Below are 18,803 nucleotides of genomic sequence, written 5' to 3'. Positions count from 1 at the left end.
ACCAAAACCAGGCCAGTTTTAACCATACTTAATGATACAACAAGATGGAAAACTATGACCCAATATCTCTCCTATACATAGTTGCAGAAATCTTCAAGAAATATTAGCAAGTCGAATTCATCAACATATAAAAAAAGGATAATATACCACACCAAGCGGCATACATAACAGTAATTCAAGGTTGTTAACAGTTGAAGATCAAGCAGTGCAATCCCCATGATACCCGAATAAAGGAGAACTACCATGTGATCTTCTCAATAAGTTCAGCAAAAGAGTTTGATAAAATCTAATAACCTAACACCTTGATAAAAATGGTCAACAAACTGAAGCAGAAAGCAACTTCCTTAAGCTGATAAAGGGCATCTATAAAAATTTATAGCTATCATCATACTTCATGATGAAAGACTGAATGTTTTTCCCTAAGATCAGAAAGACAAAAAAGATGTCCACTCTCATTATACTATTCAACATTATACTTGAGGTCCTAACCAATGAAATAAGGAAGGGAAGAAAAATAAATAGAAAACATATAGATTGGAAACAAGGAAGTAAAACCATGTTGAGTTGCAGATAACCTGTAGAATATAGTAATCTACAAAACAGCTACTAGAACTATTAAGAGATGTTATGAGTTGAATTGCACCCCACCCCCCCAATTTACATGTTGAAATCCTAATTCCTAGTACATCAGAATGTGACTTTACTTGGATACAGGGTCTTTACAGAGTTAAAATGAGGTCATCAGGTTGGGCCCTGTTATGGACTGAATGTTTGTATCCTAGCTGATTAATATAAGACAGGTTAGCAAGTTTGCAAGATACAAAGTCATTTTACAAAAACAAATTGATTTCTTTATACAAGCAACAAAATACGAGAAACTAAAAAATTTTAAAGTCTGCTTACAATAGCATGCAGAAAAGGAAATACTTGTGGATGAATATAACAATATATGTATGTACCCTGAAAATTATAAAACACTGCTAAGAGAAGTATTATTTAGAAGACCGAAATAATTGAAGACATATACCGTGTTAATGAACCAGAAGATACAATATTCTTAGATCCTTCAAATTGATCTACAGATTCAATGCAATCCCAATCAAAATTCCAGGAGGCTTTTGGAAAAGTTAGGATTCTTATTCTAAAATGTTTATGGAAAATAAAGGTCCTAGACAATTTAAAAAGGTCCTAAAACAATTTAAAAAGATCATAGTTAGAGAGCTTATAGTACTTAATTTAACGACTTAATTATAAATCTACAGTAATCAAAACAGTATGATACAGTTGTAAAGATAGACAATACAGGTCAGTAGAACAGTATAAGGAGGCAGAAATAATGTCCCTGTTTGTGTGTTCATTTAATTTTCAATAAATGCACTAAGGTAATAATAGAAAAAGGATATGGTATTAGAACAACTGGATCACTATATGGAAAAATGTAAACTTTGACCTTTATATCATGCCATACAAAAAACAAAACTCAAAATGGATCAGAGACTTACATGTAAAAACTCAAATTATAAAATTTCCAGAAGAAAATACAGGACAGTCTTTGAAAACTTGAGATATGTGTAAATTTCTCAGATCCAACTCAAAAAATCATGACCCATGAAAGAGAAGATTGAATTGACTCTATCAAAATCAAATTTCTGCTTTTTGAAAGACATCAAACACATTTGGAGCAAATGTTTGCAAACGTGTATCTGACAAAGGCTTTGTGTTCAGAATATATGATACATCATAGGGAGAAGACCAGCAACTCAATAAAAATATAGGCAGGGGCGCCTGGGTGGCGCAGTCGGTTAAGCGTCCGACTTCAGCCAGGTCACGATCTCGCGGTCCGTGAGTTCGAGCCCCGCGTCAGGCTCTGGGCTGATGGCTCAGAGCCTGGAGCCTGTTTCCGATTCTGTGTCTCCCTCTCTCTCTGACCCTCCCCCGTTCATGCTCTGTCTCTCTCTGTCCCTAAAATAAATAAATAAATAAATAAATAAATAAATAAATAAATAAATAAAAATAAAAATATAGGCAAAATATTTTAAGAGATACTTCACAAAAGAAGACATACAGCTAGCTAATAGGTACATCAAAAGATGGTCAACATATTAGTCATCAGAGAAATGCAAATTAAATCCACTGTGAGCTAACATACACACTGAGCAGAATGGCATAAATTAATGACTACCAGTACCAGGTACTGGTGAGGATGTGCATCAGATCGAACCCTCATACACTGTAAAACATACAAGCACTTTGGGAAAGATTTTGGGCATTTCTTAAAAAGTTAAGCATTCACTTACTATTTGATGCAGTAATTTCACTCACATGTATTTTACAAGAGAAATGAAAACCCCCATTCATTCACAAAGCTCGTATGCAAAAATATAGAAGCTTTATTCATAATTCCAAATAGGGAACAACACAAATGTCAATCAATAGGATAACCTGACTGCATATCCATGCAAGGAAATATTATTAAGAAGTTCAAAAAAATAAATGAGGAGGAGTCTCAAAAATATTATGCTGAGCCAAAAAAGCCAGACACAAAAGAGTAATGGAATTACATAATGTAATTCCAGTTATATGAAGCTCTAAAAAAACCCCACAAATTTAATGTATAGTGATGGAAAACAGATCAGTGGTTGGAGTGTATCTTGGACTTTTGGGGGGTAGATACCTGGAAAGGGGCACAAGGAAACCTTCTGGTGTGAAGGATTATTTAAATGTTGATTTTGATGTTGCTTACAAAGGTGCATGTATTCTTCAAAATCCGTTGCACGATACACCTAAAATGAGTGTATTTTATGTGAACTACATCTCAATAAAAATTTGAATATAAGATATAGATTTTCAAAACAGATAAAAACAAAATAAAATCATGTGCTGCCTCCAAGAGAAGCATCTAAAGCATGTAGACACAGAATTGTCGCAAATAAGAAGGTGAAAGAATAGGGGCGCCTGCGTGACTCAGTTGGTTAAGCGTCCAACTCTTGATTTTGGCTCAGGTCATGATCTTGAGGTTGTGAGATTGAGGCTCCACCCAGTGTGGAGCCTGTGGAAGATTCTCTTTCTCCCTCTCTCTCTGCCCCATCCCTGCTCGCTCTCTCTCTCTCTCTCTCTCTCTCTCTCTCAAAAATAAAAAACAACAACCAAACCAAACCAAAATAACAACCACCAGCACCAGCATCACCACCGATATCGTTCCTGCCTCATAGAACTTATATTGTAGTGAGGGAGGCAATCTCAAGATCAGATACATACCTGTAAAACTAAAATGTCTTAAGTCTCCCTATAGCTGAAACATCATTATGAAATAATAAAAAACAAATTGCTGCTTAAAATAATAGGTTATATTGTCTTCAGCATTCAGAGAGCTTTTATTTAGAGAAAGAACTTTTATGGTTGTTGTTGTTGTTTTTTTTTTTTTTGAGGGGTGGGGAATAATTGATTAAAAGGAGGATGACAACTTATTTAATCAAACCTGAAAAGGAAATGGAATGTTATGAGAGAGATGTGATGCTTGCTGGAGGGAATGTAGCTTGAGAAAGTATTTATTAAAGGGAAATATTTGAGCAGTGTTAAGTGCTATGAGGAAGATTCAGGAAAGTAGGAGCAGTGGATGATTCCAGTTTACAAGGGCATTATTGAGAGTCAAGTTTCTGAAATGCAAGGGGCTCCAAACACAGAGTGGTCATTCAGCCTTTGAGTCAGAAATATGCTTCCTGTGGTTGTAGCAGGAAAAACGGAGAGAAAAATGGTTGTTGATTTGGGCAAGGTTGTAGATGTCAGTGACAGGCAGTTGAAGGTGTTCCTGTCAGACGTCTTTCATTTTCTGTGAACTGGGAGATAAGGTCATCTTCTGAGAGCCAGAGTGGAGATGGTAGTTGGAGGAGATTAGAGAAATTCTGGACTTGGGACAAAGGGTTGTCCCGGTTAGAGGTCATACATTTAAAGTGGTTCCTATCTGCACAATCCTAGGATTTTTCTCCAGCCCCATTGTGTAGCAATAGGACTCTTAGGAAGGGTCTGGACAGGTGCATGCATATAAGTTTGGGGAGACAAAGAGAACAAGGGGTAAGAGAGTGGATACTAGTAAAAGGAGTAGTTTAAGTGATGGACCCTGCAATCTAAGCTGGAGAGGAAAAGATAGACTCAAGAGCACTGATTGATTGGCAGAAAGTAGAGACGGTGGACAAATAAATTAGTCCAGAGAGTAGACTGGCTCAGTGAGGGAGCAGCTTTAAAAAGAGAAGTGAGGGACTAATTTCACTCAGCATAATACCCTCCAGATCCATCCACATAGTTGCAAATGGCAAGATTTCATTCTTTTTGATTGCCAAGTAATACTCCAGTGTGTGCGCGCGCGCGTGTGTGCGTGTGTGCGTGTACATCTTCTTTATCCATTTATCCATCAGTGGACATTTGGGCTCTTTCCATACTTTGGCTATTGTTGATAGTGCTGCTATAAACATGGGGGTGCATTATGCTAAGTGAAATTAGTCAGAGAAAGACAAAAATCATATGACTTCACTCATATGAGGACTTTAAGAGACAAAACAGATGAACATAAGAGAAGGGAAACAAAAATAATATAAAAACAGGGAGGGGGACAAAACAGAAGAGACTCATAAATATGGAGAACAAACTGAGGGTAACTGGAGGCATTGTGGGAGGGGGGATGGGCTAAATGGGTAAGGGGCACTAAGGAATCTACTCCTGAAATCGTTGTTGCACTATATGCTAACTAATTGTGATGTAAATTTTTAAAAATAAAAAATAAAATTAAATAGAAAAAAAAGAAAAGTGAGGGAGTTGAAAATAACTCTCATAAGACATCTACGTTTGGTTGGATGGGATTCACCCCCTTAAAAAATGGGGAAAAATAGCAGGGGAAGGAAACCATAATTGAAATCACAGAATAGTCTCCATCACACGGTTCCTCTGTTCAAGAAGTCAATGTATCTCTTTACTGATTATTATAGATGAATGTAGTACAAGGTTTGGCTATACAGTGACCACCCAATAGTTATCTACCAAGTAATGAATAAATAAATAGTAAATGTCATCCTTGAAAATCCTCTATTACATGTCTTTCTGGTTCCTTAGGTAGCTAATAGTTGAATAATTACCCAGGGAAGCAATGGAATTGTGATTGGTGCTGGAATCAGAATTGGGTTCAAATCCCAGAACAACCAGATGCTAGACTGATCATGGCAGTGTCTAGTAAAAGTTCTCCTTACCTACCGGCTCCCTCCCTTTGTGGGGGGATTCAAGGGTAGTGGAGAACAAGGTCTTTGTCCAGATGGTGGTTTTACATCCCAAGATGGTCTTAATTTTTATGTGCAAAGTTACTGGGAAGTTAAGAGATACAAAAATGAATTAAAACAGATTTTACTCTACAGGAATTTTCGAGACTGATAGGGGAGACAGACATAAATATAATGTATACACCAATTTCTAAGAAAGACATAGAAAATCGTTATTTTTTTAAATGTTGGTTTATTTTTGAGAAAGCGAGAGAGCGCTAGAGAGAGAATTCGAGTGGGGCAGAGGCAGAGAAAAAGGGACAGAGAAAATTCCAAGCAGGCTCTGCACTGCCCCACATTGAGACTGGAATTCAAAAACCATGAGATCATGATTTGAGCTGAAATCAAGAGTGGGATGCTTAACCAACTGGGCCACCCAAGGGCCCATGGAAATAGTTATTTCTAAGAGCTGGGTGAAAATAGGGAGTTTTTATGAAGGAAGTGGCATTTCAATTGGGTACTGAAAGATGAGCAGAAAAGGTAAAGGGCCATCTAAAATGCAGTAACCATCTAATGAAAGGTAGAGAGAAGGTTACAGAAAGTTTGTAATGTATTGAGGAGGGCAACAGCATCAGAGATACATTAATTTAACAATTCATTCTTTTGCTCCTGTCTTCAGAATCTTTTTTGTTGACTAGGGAAATAAAACAAGTACACAAACATACACAAAACTAGTGGGCTTCATATAAAGGAGAGATAACATCTACTTTTGGAGATTCTTCTGGCTGCAATGTCCTCCCCTGAATCCAGCTAATAAGCGTTCAGAATCACCTCTTTAGAATACGATCAACGGGACAACAGCAGTTAAGAGTGACATCCTGTATACTCTAGATTCAATTTCAAATTAGGGAGCTTCTATGTGCCTCAATTACCTTTTAAATAAAATGGAAACACTTTCCTCAAAGAATTGTTAAGAATGACACTGGACGAAGAATGCATGGCAAGCATAGTACCTCATATCTATGTCCTAAATTACATATTTAAAAATAAGTAGATACCTAGTGCGCAGCATTAAGAATGTTCGCCAGCCCGCACAATTCCGCCGGCTGTAGGTGATAGACCACACCCTCCTAATCAGCCGGGCCGGTTCCTACTCTCCTGCGGAAATAGCGGTTCCAAAAGGCCTTTAGACTCTGCAAGAGCACGTGGGCTCCGCCTCCCCACAACAACAAAAAAACACTGTAACTCTGGTGCCGGCAGGTTGGGTGGTGAGGCTTGATTTTTAAATCCGTCCGAAAGAACCAATCAGAGCGACCGTCCGAGTGCGCGGAAGCCGATTGGTTTGTAGCTACTTACGGCAACCAATAGGCGTGGAAGTAAGTTCCGTCGGTCCCGGAAGGGGGCGAATCGAAAACGGGTGGCGACCGCGGGCAGTTTGAATTGGAACCTGGGCTGAAACCCGCGGAGGCTGCGCCGGAACCCGACTCTCCCACGGATCGTCTTTCTCTCCCCGCCAGCAAGGTGAGTGTCCTGCGTGGGTCGTGGCTTCGGCTGCAGGCCTGGGGGAGCGGCTGACTTTCTGTCCGAGGACCCGCGATCCCACAGGCATCCGCGCTCCGTGGCCCAGGGGATGTAGCGGTCCACCCCCTCCCACCTGACGGGACCGGAGGATCAGCCTGGCCGGGGTGAGGTTTTTAGGGCCGCTCTGCTCCTGGGAAAGCTGTGCTCGCACCACTGTCCGCAGACCCAGCTCGCTCACGAGCTCGCACTCTGGGGGATCGGTTTCCTCGTGATAAATGAATTATAAGGTAAATGAATTGGGGACCAGCAGGTATTTTCCTCGCAGCCGTCTACGTCCCCAGCCAGTGGCTTCTTGGGTTTTCATCTGCCCGGTGGGTTGGTGTGCCTGCTGCCTCTTGCGAGAGCATTTCTCCTGCCTTCCACTTTTATTTGGGCACGCTTGGGTGCCTGGCTCTGTTATGTTATGAGGACCCAGAAATAAACGACCTGAGTCCTATCCTTGAGCCTGGTCTAGAGGACCAGGCTGAGTTTTAACTCTTAGGCCTAGCCGTTGCTCTGTAGGCGGGGACTCCGCTTTCTTGTTGGAGTTGGGAGATTCTGATAAAGAGAAAGCGTGAAAATGGGCCTACAGTGCGTGTTTTGATTCGGGCATAAAGAGTGCCTTCCACATATTTAAGATAGAGCATTTTCTGCAAAATCCTCCTTACAGGAACCTTGACATCTAGGGCTTTTCTTCAACTACCCACCCTCCTTTACACCTGTTGCTTCTTACATCTTAATCTGGAGATTTACAATTTTTTGTCATTTGCCCAGTGCTTGGGTAATGATTGTTGGTGATTGATGCCCTCATCTGTCAAAGTATGCTGTAATCAAAAGTAGCTTGGGTCTGATGATTGTTTTAACCACTTCTTTATAGCAGTATCTTAGATTTGGAAATGCAAAAGCATTCAACTTGCCAGTTTTCCTTCTGTTTATTTTCCTCATCTCTATCATCTTTCTAAATTGCTCCTTTTAATATTTTTTTGGTGATGGCATCTGATGTAATGAGTTCAGTGGCTAGCATAACTGTTTAGGACAGATATCATTGTGTGCCTCTGGGGTATTGTACTCCCATCCCTGAATGAGCAAGCTAGATTGAACTGAAGGAGAAGCCTATTGTGGCAGTGTAAATTGTCCTTTGTTGGTGGAGAGGCATGAGCTTTCTTTCAGCAGTTTTTGGGCAAATAGGAGTGGAGTTTAAGATGCTGCGTTCAAAGAATTGAGATCTGCAAAAAGAAAAAAAAAAAAGCTGGCGGAGAAAACACAGCTTTCCAAGAACTTTGCTTCTGTTTTTTAATTTTTTTGAATGTCTTTTTTTTTTTAATCATTCCTAGTTCTTTTACCAACTGTTTATTAGTTGTTCTGATAAAAAGTTTCATGGGTGAAGTCAATTGAAGCAAGACACTACAATGTTTGTGGATTTCATTTAGTAAAAGAGATTCTCACCTTGTTGCCCAAATAACTGGAAAATGAATGCTTTTCTTTCATTTAAGTTCTAGAGGCAAACGAATAAAGAACAATTACCATACTTTTCTTCCAGATGATTTAAATATCTTAAGATGTGGCCGAGAAGGAGGTAGGCCACTTCTCTCTTGGTACCACAGGCTGAAATATACAAATGAAGTGTTTTTGACAATAAATATAATAGCTAACAGGTGTAGAACACTCATCAGGAAATATAGTACTGTTGTAAGCCTTTGGGAAGTCACCACCATTATTATCCATATTTTACCGATGAAGAAACCAAGGCACAGAGCAGTTAAATAACATGCCCAAGGTCACACACAGCTGAGCTGGGATTTGAATCACTGAGTCTATATACTGGTTTCCTCATCAAGTTCTCTCTGGAGCATGTCTTTACTGCATTGTGCAATGACTCTAGCACTAATACGACACTCGCTCTTTGTTCATTCATGCATTAGCTCAACACATAACTGCTTGGAAGGAGAGACAGGGTAGCTGTGTCATGAGAGACTATGACCAGGAGAGATGACCAGGTTATGGATCTCCCCAGGGAAGGCTTCCCAGAGGAAGAGGGACAAAGTATAAGTGGCAATGATGTGAAGAGGGAAAGAAGAGCATTTGCAAAATAACTTATCATGAGTTTTATTTGTTTATAGGATCTATTTCACCTGAGACCTCATAGCAAAATACTCATGTTTTGTGTAATAAAAACAAATGGAGTGGCAGAAAGAAGGTAGGTCAGAAATGAAATTTGAGAAATAGGAAAAACAAAGCCAGGGAAACCGAACAAGCATCTTCTGTACTTCACCATTAGAGTTATTGGTGGTCACCTTTCAGGGGATGGAGAAGATAGATGTTATACTTCCTTATCTTTTGAAATGCGAAGTTTTGAAACTCCTTAGAGACGCCCTAGTCTCTGAGACTTGTAAGTTTCCTTTTACTGTATTAAGCCCAACAGTCTGCTTACTCTTTTCAGTTTACTTATAAATGCGTGAATAGTAAAGAAAGGAGAGCAAAATGAGCTGGGCTTTGGAAGAATGGAAAGAGGGCCTGCCTACGAGAGCGCTCCAGAAAATTCAAGAGCTGGAAGGACAGCTGGACAAATTGAAGAAGGAAAGGCAGCAACGGCAGTTTCAGCTTGAGACTCTGGAGGCTGCGCTGCAGAAGCAGAAACAGAAGGTATCAGTGAAACGCTGGTATTTAAACCTTGTCACTTATTTGAGCTTGGTCTGAAATTTCGAGAAAAAAGATCATGCTGTCTTCAGGTTGTATTCCGCCCCTCTCCTTTTTTCAGTCATTTGTATTTTAATTGCCTCATTTTCTTCATCCTCTGTCCTCATTTCTGCTTACCTGCTAAGATTCAGAGCTGCTGAGTTCCATTTTAACTCCGTTTGGGACCACACATTGGAAATTACTTTTGTACTCTGTACCCACATGGCCAGAATTCTCCAGCTCCGAATTTAGGGGCTAGTATTAGAGCCCTTTGCAGTCCAAATGGATATCACTTTCTGATAGTGGGCTTTTCACTTGGTATTCCCAGTCCTCTTCTCTTCTGGGCTAGAAAATGAAAACTTAGAGGTGCCTGGGTGGCTCAGTCGGTTAAGCATTTCCGCTCAGGTTGTGATCTCATGGTTCATGGGATTGAGCCCCACGTAGGAGCTCGGAGCCTGCTTGGGATTTTCTCTCTCCCTCTCTCTCTGCCCTTCCCTCGTGCTCTCTTTCTCTCAAAATAAATAAATAAACTTAAAACAAAATAGAAAATGAAAATTTAAACAGTGCTTCTTCCTTACCTCTGCATGAGCCAACAAGGTAGTGGTATAGTCACTGCTTCTAAAACGTCTTCACTAGTGGGAGAATTTTTACAATAAGTGAGTTTAGCAGCCAGACTTTGAAATGAATTGCTAAGGGAGGTTTATAGGGTTTATTTTTGATTTTGTTATCTTGAAAGGACATTAAAGCCTCCCTTTCTAGGAAAGGTACGTGTGTAGCCCTGACCAAAGATAATGTAATCCATGACTTTGTAGAACTTTAATGTCTATAGGCTACCAAGTGGGGTCATTTAAAATTTCTGTGTTCTTCGTGAAGCACTGACATGTGCATTGTAGCAACCACATCTGAGAAACATTAGTTGTCAGTGTTGAGCTCAGATTTACAAATAATGCTTGGTAGAATCACAAAGTAAGAGACCCGTTTCTTTCTGCACAATCTCCATTAGGTTGAGCATGAAAAAACTGAGGGTGCAAACCTAAAAAGGGAGAACCAGAGCTTGATGGAAGTATGTGAGAATCTGGAGAAGACCAAGCAGAAAATTTCTCATGAACTTCAAGTCAAGGAGTCACAAGTGAATTTCCAAGAAGGACAACTGAACTCCAGCAAAAAACAAATAGAAAAACTGGAACAGGAACTGAAAAGGTAATTTTTTTGAATGGTATTTTTATGGATGCCATTTATGTGTGTTCGTCAGATGCATTTTTATCTTTTCCTTTAATGATATAATTATGAATTGCAGTTTTTTCCCCCAGTGGAATAAACAATGATTTGAGGAAAAGTAATTCTTCTGTACTTCCTATCGTCACATGGCTTAGTACTATATAAATTCGTTAAATGGCTTTTTGCTTATTCATTTCTTTGTTCAGGATATGTTTATTAAGCTGTCTCATGTGCAAGACACTGTGTTTGTTACTGGGTGGTATAATAAATAACGCCAAATCTCTCGACAGTGAGTACTGAAAAGGCGGAGGGGAGTGAAAGCATGGCTAATAGTGATGGCTTCTGTTTCCTCTGCGTAGAAAAGCTGTTGCGAGAATAAGAGAGAGAAGTAGGGGGTTTTAGAAGGACCTGGGAACACTCAGGGTCTAGCTGAGATTGGAGTCTAGGAGTTGATAGTGGGGCCCATCTATAGAGTTGTACACTTTTTATTTCCCCATCAGCATCTGCGATGTAAATGCTAAGAATGCGAATGGGAGGTTTGACTTAGGGTTGTTTTCAGCCAGGGTCATGGGATAGGAGACAATGGATAATTGAGGCTGCTGCGAAGAGAGTGGTTAAAATCCTGTGCCACGGAATCTAGGCTGGAGAGGGAAGGGAGCAAACTCAAGAAGAGCTTCCTACTGAGATCCCCATCTTCCATCTGAAGCATTACATAACCGATTTGCCAGTTTCAGTGCCATATTTAAGCAATAAAAAATGGTGCTTTTGACTTCTTTACCATTAAAAAGAAATCCTCAAACAACTTGAGACATCAGTCAAAATAAATCTAGTGGGACCTAAATGCTAGCTTATAAATGATACCTTTTTGTTTTAATAGTGGAATTTGGTCAAAATAGCAAGGAGTAATACAGACTGGAAGCAAAATGGACTTTAGTAGATTGCCCCATTGTTGATTCTGCTAATACACACCCAGAAATTTTTTTTTAAATGTTTTTTTTATTTGAAATAACTTTTTTTTTTAAGTTTATTTATGTATTTCTGAGAGAGAGAGCCCGAGACAGTGTGCCCGCGGGGGAGGGGCAGAGAGAGAGGGAAACCAAGAATCCCAAGCAGGCTCCACACTGTCAGCGCAGAGCCTACATGGGGCTCAGTCCCAGGAACCATGAGATCGTGACCTGAGCCAAGATCAAGAGCTCAACTGACTAAGCCACCAGGTGCTCTTGAAATAACCTTAGGTTTACAGAAACAGTAGTTAACATCCAGTATAACCAAAGCATAATGACCGAACCAGAAATCAACATTGGTTCAATGCTATTAACTAAACTATAGGCCTTATTAGCATTTCACTAGTTTTTCCAGTAATGTCCTTTCTCCGTTCCAGGATCTGATCCAGGATCCCACATTACATTTAGTTGATGTTGTCTGAGTCTCTTTCTAAGCTGTGACAGTTTCTTGCCTTTTGTGTCCTTGCAGCTGTTGACAGGTTAACTCGTCAGCTCTTTTGTAGAATAGTCCTCAATTTGGGTCTCTCTGTTGTTCTTCTCACTGATTAGATCAGGGTTTTCAGCAGTGGCATGGTTCATATTTTGGGCTAGATGGTTCTTTTGGACTAGATGTGGAAGGCTGTCCTGGGCACTGTAGTGTCCTTAATAGCATCCCTGGCCTCTACCTACTAGATTCCGGTAGCACCTATCCCATCTGCAAGTTTTGACAATCAGAAATGTCGTTAGGCATTGCTAAATGTCTTTTGGGAGGACAAAATCATCCTGGATTGAGAACCACTGGGTCCGATTGAGGTTATGAATTTTGGGTGAGAATACCACAGAAGTGATGATGTGTCTGTTTCAGCGTATACTATCAGGGTAACATGATTTAACATGACTTTTACTCTGATTACCTGGCTAAGGTGTTGTCTGGGTTTCTGGGAACCCAGAATAGTAACTGGGAAGTTACTGTTTTCCCCTTTGTAATTAATAAATCTCTTGACACCAAGGAATTTTTTTTTCCTAACATAACTGCAATAATCTTAATCCTACCTACCTCTCAAACATATTTTTGAAAGTTCAAACATTTTGCAATGACTCTGATTTGTCTTCCTGTGAAGAGAACTTAGGTGCACAGAAATCTTTTTATGATTTTGTTTCCTATCCATACCTAGAAGTTGCATGTTAGAATGATAAGTCGTTTCTATTTCACTGAGTTTTTTGTTTTCTTGTTTGTTGTCTGCTGTACCAACCTCCATGAGAACAGGGACCTTGCCGATCTTATCACTGTGCCCCATGCACCTGGCAGTGGTAGGCCCTCAAATATTTGTCAAATGAATAAATGAATGAAAGATAGGCAGTTGCTTTTGAAAAACAGGTGCTAGAGAAGTCGGAAGTTGAGTTCAGAAGGCCAGAATAGTTTTCTTTGAAAGCACGTTTTGGCTGCTGGTTTTAGAAATACTGGTTTTCATAATTTAGACAGAAATGTTTATATTTCTAATATTTTAGATAAACATACTTTTGTATACATTTCTCTATTTTATTGCAAAGTGACATTTGATAGCGGTACTTGCAAATATAAAGTGCTCAGAGTTGTGCGTGACACCTAGCACCCTGGTAAATGTCAACATTATCATTAGTTGTCACAGTCGCCATTGTCACCATTGTGGGATTAGGACAGCACATTTAGTTTAAGAGTATTCTTATTATGGGATGCCTGGGTGGCTCAGTGGATTGAGTGTCTTGACTCTTGATTTCAGCTCAGGTCATGATCTAGCAGTTCATGAGTTTGTGCCCCGCATTGAGCTCTGTGCTGACAGCTCAGAGCCTGCTTGGGATTCTCTCTCTCCTCTCTCTGCCCCTCCTCGGCCTCTCTCTCTCTCTCTCTCTCTCTCTCTCTCTCTCTCTCTGTCTCAAAATAAATAAACTTTAAAAAAAAGTATTCTTATTATCTATGACATAGGTATAGATGTTTATAAATGTTTATAAACTAACCTTGAGACTATGAAAACTATGAAGAGTACAATTGTCTATAATGTGACAACTATAAACTACAAAAACTCTTGAATGTATTTTCAAATTCTCATTGGTAACCTTCAAGTACAGGACAGAAACTTATTTTTTCCATCAGTGGCCACTGATTAGGTTTCAGGAAGGTCTCAAACACGTTAGGTTTGAACCATTTGAAATGTTGGTCAAAAACTGTTGAGTATTGATGATCTCATACAGAAAATCGTTTACTTTTAGTGCTTTTTTTTTTGGTGGCAATTTGTGTTTTGTTTTTTTTTCCATAGGAAATAGGAGGAGTAAAGGTTTATAGAAATAGTAGAAGGGCATACTTTTATTTAGTATTTATAATAAATACACTCTTTTAAAAAATGAACATAGGGAAAGGGGGATGAAACGTGAATTTGAGGGGAAAGAAACACCCGATTTTACAAGATTCTTTAAAATTCATCTCTGGGGTGCCTGGGTGGCTCAGTCAGTTACGTGTCGACTCTTGATTTAAGCTTGGGTCATGATCTTACTGTTTGTGGGTTCAAGGCCCACATCAGGCTCTGCACTGATGGTGTAGAGCTAGTTTGGGATTCCCTCTCTCTCTCTCTCTCTCTCTCTCTCTCTCTCTTTCTCAAAAAAATAAACTAAAAAATTTTTTTTCTTAAATTCATCTCTAGAATTGCCACACTTGTTACACCTTTGGTAGTCTATAGATCTGGACTCTCTCTCTTTCTCAAAAAAATAAACTAAAAAATTTTTTTTCTTAAATTCATCTCTAGAATTGCCACACTTGTTACACCTTTGGTAGTCTATAGATCTGGACTATTCCTTGTGGTAGTGGCTAGCTACAGGTGGCTATTAAGCACTTGAAATGTGACTATTACAAATTGAGTTAGTGCTGTAAGTATACAATGCACACCAAATTCTGAAGGTTTGGTACAAGGAAATGTAAAATAATAGTATTTTGTATTAGTCAATAATTAGTATTGACTACAAGTTGAAGTGATAGTATGTTGAAAATACCGAGTTAAATATAAAACTAAGACTAAATTCATTTTTTCTTATTGCTCTTTTCACGTTAGTAGAACCTTTTCTACTGGATGGTGCTGTTACCTACCATAAGTTCAAATGTGATGATTTGATTTGCTGAGTAGTCCTTTTCAGTCCAGACATTGTTTCTTCCTTCTCAGATTGAGTTTGGAACTGGGTGGAGCCAGGGCACTGGGGCACTTTCTTTACTGCTTTCTTCACACCTTATATGTAGCCAACAGTCCATAAGAGACTGTCGCGTGCACGTCAATAGCCACTCTATACTAGCTATTCTATACGGTGTTCATTTCATTTCTTGTGTTGAGATGAAATCACAAATGTTACAGATTTGCAAGATTTGAGTCTTCTATTCCCTTCGGCTGTCTGATCTGAAAGGTGTTCAGAACCTATACAGTGTATAGCTTCCTATTTCTTTGTGACGGTTTCCAGCCCTGTCTTCTCTAGATGCACTACGTTAACTGGATTTTTGTGTCTATGTTTTTAAAGTGTCATAAAATTCATGGCAGGTATGTGTAAGGTTTTTGTAATGATTTCACATCACAAGTGATGTCATTCGGTTTCATGATTTGAGCTCATGCTTCGGCGACACCAGTTTCTTTCGATGTTTCTGAAGTTCTGGGGTGTTTTGGGGGTTGGTTTGTTTGTTTTAATATTCCTATGTCTTTCTTTGGCTTAGAATACAAAATTTGCTCAGAATATATCCCCAGCCTCCCAACTCTGTTACCATAGTGGTTTTTACAGATCTTCATTATAGCCTTTATACCACTGTAATTCTTGGTTCATATTTCTGTTTCCCTGACCACACTGAGTGCCTTTGATGACGGGGGGCTGAGTCTGTCACATGAGTTAATTCTTATTAAATGTCTGTTGGGTACATGAAGTGCTGAAGAATTCTTAGAGGGATGGGTTTTTTGTAAGTTTATTACTCTCTGGGAGCGTAGTGCTGGCATTCTGTAGCATTTGCTCTGATGTGGCATCCTCTTGGGTCCTTTTCGAACAGGTGTAAATCTGAACTTGAAAGAAGCCACCAAGCCGCACAGTCTGCAGATGCCTCTCTGCATCCATGCACTACACCACAAAAAATTTTTGCAACTCCACTAACACCAAGTCAACATTACAGTGGTAAGGATTTTTTCCTTCATAGCTCTTTTATTGGGATTTTAATTTGGTCAAAGAAATCAATTAATTCATCTTTGAATTCAACTTTAATATGAGCATTAAAAAAAAAACTTTTTAATTTGGGCATTGCATGGGCAATATATCCATTTGTGTATCTGTTGAGCCATATTGAGCCACCAGGTAAGCCTTCAAACTTTTCATTTTATTATCCTGCAGTGTGTTTTAAAAGTAATTCAGGTTGAGAATATTCAAAGCACCTATGTCTCTATAATTTGATACTTGAGTAATTTGATCAGCGTCTGTTGTCCAAACCCAAATGTTCTGTTTACTTCGTGTACCAAGCAAGATATTCACTTCTAGACTATTGTGATGATTGTTCATCTGTGAATTCCTTTATGAAATCAGTGGCCGAAGTCAAACTGTTTCTCATTGTCTTTGTTTAGGCTCCAAATACGAAGATCTAAAAGAAAAATATAATAAAGAAGTTGAAGAACGAAAAAGATTAGAGGCAGAGGTTAAAGCCTTGCAGGCTAAGGTAAGTTAATTATGGGCCTCACGATAGAGTATGTGGTTGAAGAAATAGTACTTTGACATACAGAAATACGAGGTTAGAGAAAAATCTGGTGTACGTAGAGCCCGACACATTTTTCTTATACTGATAAGATAAAGTACTGGCTCATTACGTTAGTTGTAATCACCGTTCGGTTTTAAAAACAAGTAGCAGTGAAAAAATAGAGTGGGGAGATCAGTTTATCCCTAGACATCAGATGTTCATCAAATTCTATAGAAACTGTAACCATATAATTATTTCCCTGTTAAGATCTAATGGTAAGGAGAGGGTAGGAGCAGAGTCATTCCAGACGCTCACTGTCTGGCTTTATCACCTGGAGGCCATTGCTTCATATTCATTCCTTATGGAATGTGGGGATTGCCACAGGGGACATGGGGTTTGAAGGTCATTATTTATGAAGTGTTTATTTCGAGGAGAATGTTATTAAGGTAATCTCCCCATTCCTGTTAAATAAGTTGCTGACCAGGGTATTAAATTCCATTTGGGTAAATAAACAGGTGGGCAAAGAGATTTAATGTCAACAAGAGAAACAAGAAATTAGAAACCCCTGCTTTTAGCTTAGGGACTGACCCCCAAAATACCTGGTATCTGTAGAACTAACTTTACTGTCTCTGTTTGTGTGATGTTATTTGCTAAAAAAAAGAAAAAACAACAACAACAACAACAAAACTCCAGTTTTGCACCTCATGTTGCAAACTTATATTTCTGCTAAACATAAGAACTCCGTGAGATGGGACAATTCAGCAAAGAGTTTAAGGGTGAATTTATAAGTAGATACCTTAAATGTTGAGGGCCAAAAGGTACCTGTTAGAGCTTTAACAATTTTAATTATTTTCCTGCCTCTAAGCCTTTTTTGGAGGTCATTAGGATTCTGATATATAGCAAAGGTATTGCTTCTCAAGATGAATAAAAATTCAACAGTAATTTTCTGGTTTGTCTTAGAAATATCATGTGCTTTGTTATCCGGTCCAGTCCAGTCATTGGTACCCATTCTTCTGACATTGATGCCCAGAGTTTTTTTGATGGAAGAATTCGAGTCTCTATAAACAGGAAACCTCTCCCTGTGGCAAGAAAAGCTTTTGTTATAAAGAATTTAATGCAGCATCTATGGCCATATCTTGATATTTGTCAGAACAGAGGCAGAGAGAAGAACAAAAGAAGTAGATAAAGGGAATTAAGAGTACATTTGTTTGAGGAACACTAAGGAATATATAGAATCGTTGAATCATTGTACACCTGAAACTAATAAAACACTGTATTCTTGAATTAAAAAAAATTCAAAGCAGTAGCAAATCCACAAATGTGTAATATATGATATAAAACACCTGATATGTCATTTTTTTGGAGTGGTATGGTAGAAAGTGAGATTCTTGAAAGAGTTCTTTAGATTAATATTTAATTTTGATTCTCTTTGTGCAAAGCTACAGGGGGAAGCGACCAAGGACAGGCATAGGAAAACCAAATTTCAGAATTCAAATGGTAGTGAATACTCACTTGTATTTAATGGAGTATATGAGGGATGCAAAATAAATATAAAACCGGAACCCATCTTAATAGATTGGAACTCAGATGGTAGTGGCTTAACCCTTTAATGCTAAAGTCTAACCATTAGAAAGTTCCCTCACTGGATATTGGCACTTAATGGTACCCTTGACTCGATGAACATTCTTTGTTGGTACACAGTGGAAGTGTTAACTTCTTGGTATTTTGTCTTTATGTTCTATCTGAAAATGAATAGCATTGAATATTGAGAAGTCTAAAGGGCTCTAAAGAGTTTCTATCTTTACAGAAGGTGAGTCAGGCTATTCCTCAAAGTACAATGAACCACCGGGACATCGCACGGCATCAGACTTCATCATCCGTGTTCTCATGGCAACAAGAAAAGACCCCTAGTCGGCTTCCGTCGGGTGCACTGAAAACTCCAATTAGGAGAGATTTCTCTGCATCTCCTTTTTTTGGGGAACAAGAGATGACTCCAAGTAGATCAACTTTGCAAACAGGGAAAAGAGATGCGAGTAACAGTTTCTGTGATAATTCTAGCAATTCTCATCTTTTGGATCAATTAAAAGCCCAGAATCAAGGTAACTTTTTCAGCTAAATTAAGTTGAAAGGAAATTTTCCTAAGATCATTTCAGAGGTGATTCCAGATGTTTCTAGTCCTAAGAAGCGCTCATGTATTTCGTTGGACACGTTGGAAGTAAGCACCTCAGTCTGGTGATGGGAAATACTATTTTGGGTTAAAAGATACCACAATTTTCAAATATACTTTTATTTGTACTAAAAAGCTGGTGCCTCGAAGCCTTCAAAAGTAGGCTGAGTGGCTTTGTCTTTCCAGAAGTAGGGTCAGTAGGTCGATTTCAGTTGACCCTACCCAGGCTTCTCATC

The 18,803-nt window shown here is 39.0% G+C and overlaps 1 protein-coding gene and 1 long non-coding RNA gene across 12 annotated transcripts in view; one reads left to right on the top strand and one right to left on the bottom strand.

Moving 5' to 3' along the window:
- The window catches only part of LOC122235921, a 35,160-nt gene extending 28,667 nt beyond the window's left edge, over positions 1-6,493 (bottom strand). For all 5 annotated transcript variants that reach the window (XR_006214044.1, XR_006214043.1, XR_006214042.1 and 2 more), the window contains exon 1: positions 6,302-6,493. This is a non-coding gene — a long non-coding RNA (uncharacterized LOC122235921). The remainder of the gene's footprint in view (positions 1-6,301) is intronic.
- A 202-nt stretch (positions 6,494-6,695) lies between these two features.
- Positions 6,696-18,803, top strand: part of CENPF (centromere protein F) — a 100,126-nt gene continuing 88,018 nt past the window's right edge. For all 7 annotated transcript variants that reach the window (XR_006213877.1, XR_006213878.1, XR_006213879.1 and 4 more), the window contains exons 1-6: positions 6,696-6,764; positions 9,244-9,446; positions 10,483-10,679; positions 15,729-15,850; positions 16,291-16,382; positions 18,208-18,499. Coding sequence is in view for 4 of the 7 variants with exons in the window: in XM_042976065.1 (XP_042831999.1) it covers positions 9,285-9,446; positions 10,483-10,679; positions 15,729-15,850; positions 16,291-16,382; positions 18,208-18,499 (865 nt within the window). In the remaining 3 variants the exon portion in view is untranslated. The remainder of the gene's footprint in view (positions 6,765-9,243; positions 9,447-10,482; positions 10,680-15,728; positions 15,851-16,290; positions 16,383-18,207; positions 18,500-18,803) is intronic.

Source organism: Panthera tigris, chromosome F3 (assembly GCF_018350195.1).
Source record: "Panthera tigris isolate Pti1 chromosome F3, P.tigris_Pti1_mat1.1, whole genome shotgun sequence".
In the NCBI taxonomy this organism is placed as follows: domain Eukaryota; kingdom Metazoa; phylum Chordata; class Mammalia; order Carnivora; family Felidae; genus Panthera; species Panthera tigris.
This window is presented reverse-complemented; position numbering and strand designations above follow the sequence as displayed.